Here is a 10,341-nt window from a genome sequence, read left to right as displayed (position 1 = left end):
GAACGGAATATGGCTTGGGTAGGGGCGAACACAATCATACCATACTTTGGATTGGGTTTAAATATGCCATGTTTAGCTCGAGTTTGCATAGGTGAAGGAGGTGGTCTAGTTAGAGAAATTGGAGTGTGTCCACGAAGAGGGGGTGGAGTATATAGAGGTGGGCTATGAGGATTCTGCTGGGCAAAAGGAGAAGAGGGCAGCGATTGGGCCTCTGATTGGCCTAGCGGGCTATCATCGGAAGTTGGGTCTGGTTGCGGGGTGGGCTGGGTTGGGTCTGCTTGGGGCGCTGAGTTGGCAGCGGTTGCTGGCCTAGCAGGCAGCAGCGTGATCCGCATGTGAGGTGTGGGTGAGAGTTGTGGGCCGCAACTTGCATGTGGGCTATGCTGGCCATTGTGAGAATTGTAAGTAGTTGGGTTTTTAGGGGTTGACTGCAACATATTATAGTGTTGGAAATAGGGTGACGGATCATTAGAGTCCAAAAAAGAATAATCAGTTGCTTTAAACTCAAATATGTTTCGATATGGAAAAATATTTTCATTCAAAGTAACATGATGAGAAATAATAATATCATGAGTGGAGAGATCCATACACCTATACCCCCTATGCTCATGAGGATAACCCAAAAAAATACAAGGAGTGGAGCGAGGAGCTAGTTTATGCTTAGCGGTTGTGGAAAGATTTGAAAAGCAAAGACACCCAAACACTCGAAGATGATTGTAAGACGGTACTACACCAAAAAGGGCTTGAGTTGGAGTAATTTTATTGAGAGTTTTAGTGGGTAATATGTTTAATAAATAAGTGGCCGTTTCAAGGGCATGATGCCAAAAGGAAGGTGGTAGGGAAGCATGAAAAAGAAGAGTACGTTTAACATTGTTAATCGTACGAATCATGCGTTCGGCTTTGCCATTTTGAGATGAAGTGTGTGGACAAGAGAAGCGAAAAACCAATCCATTTTTGACACAAAATAATTTGAACGGATCGTTATCAAACTCACGTCCATGGTCACTTTGAAAGGACTTAATAGGACGTTCAAATTGAGTGAGCTCATATTGTCGAAAATTATGAAAGATTTGAAAAGCTTGAGATTTATAAGTCAAAGGTATAGTCCACACATAATGAGTATAATCATCCAATAAAACTAAATAGTATTTGTGACCTTTATTACTTCCAATGGGAGAAGTCCACAAATCAGCATGAATAATGTCAAAAGCAAAAAAAAGTACCACTTTTAGAATTTTGAAAAGGCAAGCGAACATGTTTCCCTAATTGACAACCAACACAAAAGTTGGAGTCTTGCTCCTTATTACAATCAATAAAATTATTACTCCTAAGAAAGCTAAAAGTAGGTGCTCCATGATGTCCTAAGTGGTTGTGCCATGTAGACAGGGATAAGGCTGTGAGAGAAGTGGCTAGACATGTTGATGGAGTGTTTGTGACTGGATAGAGATCCCCCGCACTATTGCATCTGGTTAGAATTTTCCCCATTCGAAGATCCATCACAGAAAAACCACTAGGATCAAATTCTATAGACACGGAATTATCAATAGTGAATTTTCTAACAGAAATTAAATTTTTGATGATTTGGGGAGCTAAATAAACATCACGAAGGGCAAGGGATTAGTTAGTAATGCTAGAATGACCATAACCCGTTATTGGAATGCGATTACCATTACCCACTTGAATATAATTGTTGGTGCTTAAATTAAAAAGGGGCAAAAGATTACCAGCATTATTTGTCATGTGGGATATAGCTCCGGAGTCCATGTACCAAGAGATGTCGTAGCTTTGAAAACCGGAGGTCAAGAAAGCTTGTTGTGGCTCGGTTGGAGTGAAAGCAGAGCCGTACCCCGGCTATACGCTTGTTGTGGCTGCTGGTACGAAGGTGCCAATGGGCCCGGTCCAAAATAATAAGCCTGCTGCATTGGGCTTTGTTGAGGGAATGGACCATGCTGCTGAGGCACTGGACAGGGTGCTTGAGCCCAATTTGGGGCCTACTGTTGTGAGTACCCAGTTGGGCCGGCCCACTGAGGTTGCCCCCATTGAGGTGCTTGATTTTGTTGTTGCTGTGACTGCTGTTGTGGTGGGCCACGACCTCGGTCTCGACCACGGCCCTGACCCCTGCCTCGGCCACGACCACCACCACCACCAGGAGAGCCACCGTCCAGCCGGCTGATTCTGTTGTGTTTGCTGGGGTGGTGCGGTGTTGGTTTGAGAAGAAGATGTGCCGGTTTGAGCCACAAAAGAGCCGGAGAGTCGGTGTTATCATTGGAGCGTCTTATTTCTTCAAGCAGGAGGCGTTATATTGCAGTTTCAAACGAGGGCAATGGCTCCGTTTGTTGAATCATGGCTGCAACTGTATTAAAATCGGTATTCACAATACCCTAGACTAAGCGAATTACCTATGTTTGCTCCGGGTTGATTAACATTGGCTAGTTGATCTTTTAAATTTTTCAACTCACGACAGTAGGAGGAGATGTCTGAAAACTTTGACAGATGCAAAGTATTGAATTGATTTTCAAGATATACAGCACGGGTAGTCTTGTTATCTTGAAATAGGGCCTTTATTTGTTGAGCCGTATCCCCTCTAGACATGATTGTTTGTAATAAATCAGTCGAAATATTACCATAAATCCAGTTCTTGACGACTAATCGAGTCTTTTCCACAAAGACTCTGATAATCCCGACGGCTTAGGTGTTTTGGGGTTAACGTGGTCAAGAACATTGAATGCATGAGCATGACATTCAAATATTCTGCCCAATTCAAATATTGTACCTTCTCCCGATCAAGGATAAGGGGAATAGCATTCTTGATATTGTTAACACCGAAAGCTGGGTGAAACTCTGAAGAAGATGCATCACCATCATTGACATTGTCGCCATCTTTACCCATGGTGGCAGCTAGAAGCTAGGTGCACTAAAGTAAAAATAAAAGCAATAATGGGGAACAGGGACAGAATTTAGGCGCACCAAATTAATTTTTGCTGTGGAAAAGAGAATTGGTAGATTTTGAATGCAAATTGGGATCGGCTAGAATAAAGAAAAAATAAAAATAAATTGCAAAACCTAGATCAAAACCTAAAGCTGTGATTTCCATTGATTAATGTATATAGGGTTACAACATAAATCCTAATAGTGTTAGAACCCTCAAAAGATAATTATACAAAATATATCACAAATATCCCTAAGTAACAGAAATATCATATATTTTATCAAATAAAAATTGTAAAGACTTTTAATTATCATTATTACCTTTATTTATTTTTTTTATTTTATTTTTATCATTATTACTTCATGTTGTTTTTTTCCGGAAAAAATAAGCTACTCAAAGCAATGCCTTTATAATCTATATAGATATTTATATGGTAAACCCATCTACAAATTCTTAAATGGACCTGGTTCACACTAATTTATTGTGGACCACTAACATTAGAGAAAGTATGGTTGTTTTATTAATAAAAAAAAGGGTCACTATAATTAAAAAAAAGGTCACTATATTGAAACAAAAAAAAATCATTTTGGTAATATATATGCCTAAGTGGTTATTTTTGTAAAGAAATATTTTATATACTGATCAATATGAATAATAAAGGCCACTATGTAAAAATTAGGGTAATAGCGTCATATTTCAAATTCACAATATTATTAAACGTTGTAGTAGTTTTAATAAAGGTTACTAGGTTAAAAATAAGGTTACTATGTTAAAAATAATGGTCACTTTGTTCAATATAATGTCAGTTGCATGTGTATAGATCTCAGGTCCACAATAATATCCCGCAAGTCTTTTTGAAACCCATCAATGTCTATGTCATCTAGTACGGCCCCCATTTTTTGCTTTTTTTTTTTTTTGCAAATGCAAAGCCCAATACTATCAAAATTTAATGTACCTGATGACTAAAAGCCCAATACTCATATAGCTCAAGTGATTGAAGGCCCAATAACTAATATAGCCCAGCCTCAAAAATAACTTCAAATATCATTTCCTTCCTCAAGTGTCATTTTAGTATCTATATCCAAGAAGTAAAATCATCAAAGCATGCTACCTCAGGTTCTAAAATCTACATGCCTACTCTTTTCTGCCCTGAAAACTTAATATAATCACTAGAACTATGCTCCGACAACTGATTCTGGCAATACAAAATTGTAAACACAATAACTCAAGTCGTGTCCAGTCTTCATTAATAGAGCAGTTCCATAACATCAGTAGTCGCTGTTCTCACTCACTATTTCTGCACAATAACCCAGATCTATCGATCAGTTAGTATTTGATGCGAAGCAGTAAGTCACTTATCACAACAGGCATGTTATCTACACAAGACAACCATTAAACTAGCTAACTGTAGAGTTTAGATTTTTTTAAAACTTCTTCAGTCCCTAAATAAAAACAAGCTCTACTTCTCGTATGCACACAGTTTTTTGAGAGGTTTTGTAGTAGTGTAGTGTTGATTTAATTAGAAAAAAAAACAAAAAAAAAACAAAAAAGAAGCAATGGCAATAGTTTATTGTTAATAGGGAAACTAAGATAAAATAATGGGCTTAAAAAGGGTTTGTTAAGTCATGACAGACGCAAGATAAATAAGTGAAATCAACCAAAAAAAAAACCTATATTTTACATGGTTAGCCAATGATGAGTTGAGATGAGAGTTTTATTGATCTCGGGGATATTACAGATTACAAAATAATGGCGGAATGGTTATTATAAAACATAGGGTGTTTATATAGCACCGAGGAAACTGAAACAAAATAAGCTGAAAATTAGTCCCAAACAGAATACCATAGCCTACATAACAAATACCAATGGATTCAAGGAACATGTTCATCAAATGTGAAAGAAGTTTCCAAATGATCCCTTCTAAATTAGAAATGGAGCTTCTATTAGGAAAACTTTGTAGGGAGAGCTGAGAATTTTAATTGGTGGAAGTTACTAAAATCAAATATGTATGTTTCGTTACTAATTTGAAGAGAGAAGTGATAGTTACTGTAATTAAAATGAACAAGAATAAAAAATGAACTCTTTTTTATTCATATAAGAATTAACAGCTAAGACAAAAAGAAATTAGTATATATTGAGCTTTCGTTGGAAATCACAGCAAAGTTTTATGTAGTCTTTTTAACTAACGAGGACACTGAACAATTTGTATAATGGGTAAATATTTGCTACAAGTATTAAGCCTCATAGTTTTATTTTTAAAGGGTTCAAATCAGAAAATGATAAGGCTGTGAAGTTGAGTTGGGGGGTGTGAGCCTCCATTCAGCCCTGGCAATTCGAAAAATGCAACTTCAGTAAAGAAACACGAAGATTTTTAACAAGTATTTCTTTTCAAGAAGGTCAAATTAACAACTAGCAGTACTAATGCTTGAGATATGTGTACTTTGTATAAGTGATAAGAGTCTAAACTAAAAAAATGCTGTACAAGAAAACATCAAAATTGGAGAACGGCACCAAAACTCACATTCATAGCGGTTAGAATGGCTTTTTTGAATTATCTTCGGGATTTTGAGATTCGTACTTTTCTTTCTTGTCCACAACTTGTTGGATACCCTCCTGGTACCCAGCGATGAAACTCTTCATAGCATCCTTGTAGGCAGAAGCTCTGGTCATGTACAACCGTTGCAGAGCAGGTCTTAAAGTCTCCATCCCTCCTCTAGCTGCAACCGCTATTTCCACCAAATTCCAAGATCAATACAATGCAATCCAGAAGCAAAGCACATCAGAACAGAACTAAAAGATAGGGTATATACTGGTTTATTTGAAAAACTAGTATACTATATAATTAGCTCTCATGCAAGTATATAGCAAACACAAAAAAGACTAATATTGCTTCCAATTTATTACTAACGTATCATGCTTCCTATCATTTGGATTCTATATTCTTCCTTCAGATGAAAAGTCAGTTAGAATCTTACCATATTTTCTTTAGAAATTAGTACAAATGGATAAGATTAAACTTTGCATTTGCCAACAATTTTAAATAAAAGTGACATTATTCCAAACATTATCAAGTACTTCAAATCTAGCAAACAATATGTAATATTGTGTTGATAAATGGTTTGCTTCAATTATAACACTTTGCAATAAAGAGAATGCAACAATAAGGTAGTACTCTAAACTAGAGTGACACTTTACAAATGGATATGAATAAACAAAACATTTGCCAGCTTCTGTAATTAGTTACCAAAGCACTTCCAAAGTTCCAAGGCAGTTTTATAAAGATAGATGTTACTTGCTCAAGTATTACGTATATATTTCCAGTCAAAGACAGTTGACAATCTACAAAGTGATGAATTTAGTACTTACTAAGTGCTAAACTATATGAATGACAGCCATAAAGCCCATAATATATATTCATTGTACTGCAGTAATTCTCCTATCATGGAAAAGTTGTGCTTAGATAAAGACCATACCAAATAGAAACTAATCATCAATCATTTTTAAATCATAAAGTGATATGCACGGTGAAGTAACATGTAATGGCAGATCTAGAATCATTACTACTATTATATCCAAATGATCTATTTTTAGACATACCAAGATCCTCTAGTGTTGTTGGTTCTTTCTCCTTATTTTCATTTGATCCATTCTTATCTGTACTTTCTTCCTTCTTGTAATCATTTGGGCGGAGTTCAGGACCAATGTCTCGTACCCAGCTTGCTGCATAAAGACGGGAGGCCTCCTTCAGGACCTGGAGAATTTACAAGAAAGATCAAGGGTAGGATGAATAGGAGAAACTTGTGATTAAGACAGAGTTACTCTACCATTTCTCAGGAGCTATTAAAAGATTCATAAAAATTGACAGATATAGAGGAAGCTAATTAGCTACTAATGAGAGAGAGGACACAGGATTACACAGGTGTATTTTCAATTTCTGGAATGGGCTAGTTCCAAGTTCCAACAATTAGGAACTCAAACCCCCAACCCCACCTTCCCAACCATACGAAAAAATGAAAGTGGGAGATAAAATATATACACTGTACATGTCTATCCAGCATATGATTTGATATTAATTACAACTGCATCGGAAATTCAGAAGTTAATAGATTTAAGAATTCTGATTTGGGATGGAGGAAAGTGAAAATGGTGACAGTTCGAGTACTTCTATAATACTATTTGCAAAACATTTCATGAAAAGCTATGAAGCAGCTAAAAGTTGCCAGCTCAGAATTTTGAACCACCTAGTGAGTTGCATAATAATATATAGCACTTGATTGAGAGAATAATCTAAAGTACTAGTAATTTGTAATTTTTAGTCTTAGATCTTGCAGATGTCCATATGATATAGTGTCAAACTTAAGATGTTCAGACATCTAACGCTAAATTATGGTGACAATTTCTAGCAAAATTTTATTGTACAAATCAGTATAATATTGAATAGCTCAACACTCTCTGGCAGTCAGACTAATTAAAAGTGTTTATCTACAACAGAGAGCGGAGACATATTTAGGAGAGAGAGGGTTTAAAGTTGAACTACACATGGTGACAGTATGTCAATATTTAACAGTTCAGAGAAATAAAAAGGCAAGCTAAAACAGAGTTGAATTATGATTTTCAGAAAAAAAAAGTGGAAGTTGAAACTCAGATTGTGTCTGAGAATAATCACATTCAGTGTGGATTAAGCAGTGGCTAAAGAAACAATTAGATAAGTGATACCATAATGAAAGTAGGATCTAGATGGAACAGAAGCAACAGAAATCTTACATAATACGATTCCTTCCAAGTCAATTTACGCCGCTTTTTTATGTGAGGCGGATCAGGTAATGAGGAAGGAAATGCTATTTCTTTCAAATCATAACGAACATAATCTTTAATTTTCCTGCACACGACCTTGAACTTCATATTCAAATTTGAAAAAAATTAACACATTGACCTGAAAAGAATAGAAAATTACCATATGAGTTCTTCAAAAAACAAAAAGACACAGAATTTCTTCAAATACTTAACATTCAACTTTACATCTACTGACTACCGTACCATAAGCTACAGTTCTCATGAAATTGCAAGCTTTTTGTTAAGCTGAAGTAGAGCACAATATGTCAATATGTAATTACAATGTACAGTAATGCTAATGAAAATAGTACTGTAACTTGAGTATTAAAAAGCTTCCCAAGATATTCAAGCACTTTCTTACATCAATCACGATTCATTAACCAACACATAGAATTAACTTCATTCCATCTCAACTCGATATGTCGATTAACATGTGTTCAAAAATATGAAAATTACTCCATGTAGTTGGATGATTTTAAATAGCTAGTGAAACTTGTAGCCATGGTAACTATCGCTAATACTGTTTATTCTTGATATATTCGATCTTGACCAATCATGATAATGAGTATTAGCTATTGACCAATTTCAATAACTATAATTTTTTTGCTTGTTTGTTTGTTTTTCCAATGCATTGCAGTTAACAATACATCAGTAAATTATCAGATATAGTCAATTTATACATTTGAAAATTATCTACCCAACTACAATCAAACCAACAAGGCCACAAAATGAAAACAGTACAAAAATATAGATACACTCTCACAAGCATTTCAACAAACAGGTAGTGGGCATCCCATAATCTTGAAAACAACAAACCAACAATTAGCATGCAACCATTCACAAAAAATATAAAAATATGATTACTGGGTTTTACTCTAACTAAGTGGGATCAAATAATTGAAGCCCCATTTAGATTGCTAACAGATTAATCACTGAAATAAGTACTGGAAAGTAAGAAATCGCCAAGATAAAATAAAAAGGGTTTAACCTTGAAAAATTCCTCTTTGAGTTATCAATTTGAGGCGCAAAAGGACGATTTCTGGGAGAAATGCTGTTCATCACTCACGCTCAACCATAATTATGGTAATTAAGAACGACCCAATAACCTGATATGATTGCTACTCTTGTCGAAAGAATTAGTAATTGGCAATCTTCAGAAAAAATGGAATAGAAGGATAAACAAAGAGGGAATTACTTAATAATTTTGCATAGTGGTGGGTTTTAGATTTTGGGAGTTGCAATTTAACTGAAGCACAAGGAAGGATTTTTGCCAAGAAGTAAGAACACTTGCGAAAGCTAATTGTATACTGTCGTTGATTCGTTATTAAGTTGTTAGTTGCTACAATAGGTTCTTGTCCTTGACTCCTGTGCAGTTGTGCGTTTAAGTGTTTTGGAGCCTGGATGATTTTGGGTTAAACCGGTTGATAACTCAATTATTTTGGGTATTGGAAAAATCAAAATTGTATCATATTAACTGAAAATTTTAAAAGATAATTACAACACAAAAAATTGAAGAAAATAATGCATCTTTTGCCCCCTAGGGAGTATTATGTAATTCCTCCGTTCCTTAATGAGATGTCTACTTCTCTATATTATGTGAGTAATAAATGTTAGAAATAGACATTTAATAAAGGGACGAAAGTAGTATTTATTATTTGGTAAAATAAAAATAAAAAAAATAAAAAAAAAAAAACCTTACGGAGTATTGTGTATCACAAATTCTTATATTACGGAGTAGTTATGGAGTACAAATTAAAAATAATAATACCCTTTAATTTTTTTTTTTTTTTTAAAGTAATACCCTTTGATAATCTATCTTGTTAATTAGATCCAAATTTTCAATGTATATTTTGCTTAATCTCGAAACGCGTGCATGCAACTATGCAAGACCATTTCAATTCAATTAACCCATTCTTTATTTTCTAACTTAAGAATTAATCAACCAATGATAGAAATAGTGCGGGCACAACCAACATGCATTTTATAAAAATTAGATATTGGTTCATCTTTATTATTGAGTGCATATAAAGATAAAATGCATTGGATCAAACTATTATTAAATACATAAAACATTAAACAATTCATGGTTTAATTTCTACCCGATAATCCACGCATTACTTATCAAAAATCACTAGCTTTAATGAAATTAATCAGCTGGTTTTTTTTTTTTTTAATATTTATTAATTTTTTATACAGATGAATATGAATTTAATCAGCTAAATATTAAACAATTCATCTTTCTCCCAAAATAAATTAATTTTTTTTTGTTAATAACCTAACCGACGTGAGCTCTTCATAAAAACAGTTAGAATAATTTCCTCCTTTTGATATGGATCTCCAAACTAAAACACAAAGAATCATAAGCCTATATACACCTACTAATTCTATCACCATAAAAAAACATGCCTGTATTTTGTCTTTTTTCCTTTTAATTGCCATAATAATTGTTGCAATATCAAATATCATAAACCCTTTTGATCTCCAATACCTTCGTTACTATTCTCTTTTTCAACAAAAACTGCAAACTTGTGACTATTTCAATGGAGAATGGGTGTGGGATGAGAACTACCCTTTTCATG

The 10,341-nt window shown here is 34.6% G+C and overlaps 1 protein-coding gene across 3 annotated transcripts; it reads right to left on the bottom strand.

Moving 5' to 3' along the window:
- Nucleotides 1–3,954: 3,954 nt before the first annotated feature.
- On the bottom strand, nucleotides 3,955–9,214 carry LOC110729956. Of its 3 annotated transcripts, none has more exons than XM_021909751.1 (5): nucleotides 8,751–9,213; nucleotides 7,694–7,862; nucleotides 6,527–6,680; nucleotides 5,451–5,655; nucleotides 3,955–4,244 (listed from the first exon to the last, which is right to left on the bottom strand). In XM_021909751.1, exons 2-4 carry the CDS (start codon nucleotides 7,829–7,831, stop codon nucleotides 5,462–5,464), a joined length of 486 nt encoding a protein of 161 aa, XP_021765443.1. In that variant the 5' UTR covers nucleotides 7,832–7,862; nucleotides 8,751–9,213; the 3' UTR covers nucleotides 3,955–4,244; nucleotides 5,451–5,461. The 3 variants fall into 3 exon arrangements, with proteins under 3 accessions (XP_021765443.1, XP_021765440.1, XP_021765450.1); XM_021909748.1 differs by having other exon boundaries at nucleotides 3,955–4,226; nucleotides 8,751–9,203; XM_021909758.1 differs by lacking the exon at nucleotides 3,955–4,244 and adding an exon at nucleotides 5,045–5,254 and having other exon boundaries at nucleotides 8,751–9,214.
- Between the last annotated feature and the right edge of the window lie 1,127 nt (nucleotides 9,215–10,341).

Source organism: Chenopodium quinoa, unplaced genomic scaffold (assembly GCF_001683475.1).
Source record: "Chenopodium quinoa cultivar QQ74 unplaced genomic scaffold, ASM168347v1, whole genome shotgun sequence".
Taxonomy (NCBI): Eukaryota; Viridiplantae; Streptophyta; class Magnoliopsida; order Caryophyllales; family Amaranthaceae; genus Chenopodium; species Chenopodium quinoa.
The sequence above is the reverse complement of the archived record's forward strand: the minus strand, read 5'-3'. Positions and strand labels throughout refer to the sequence as shown.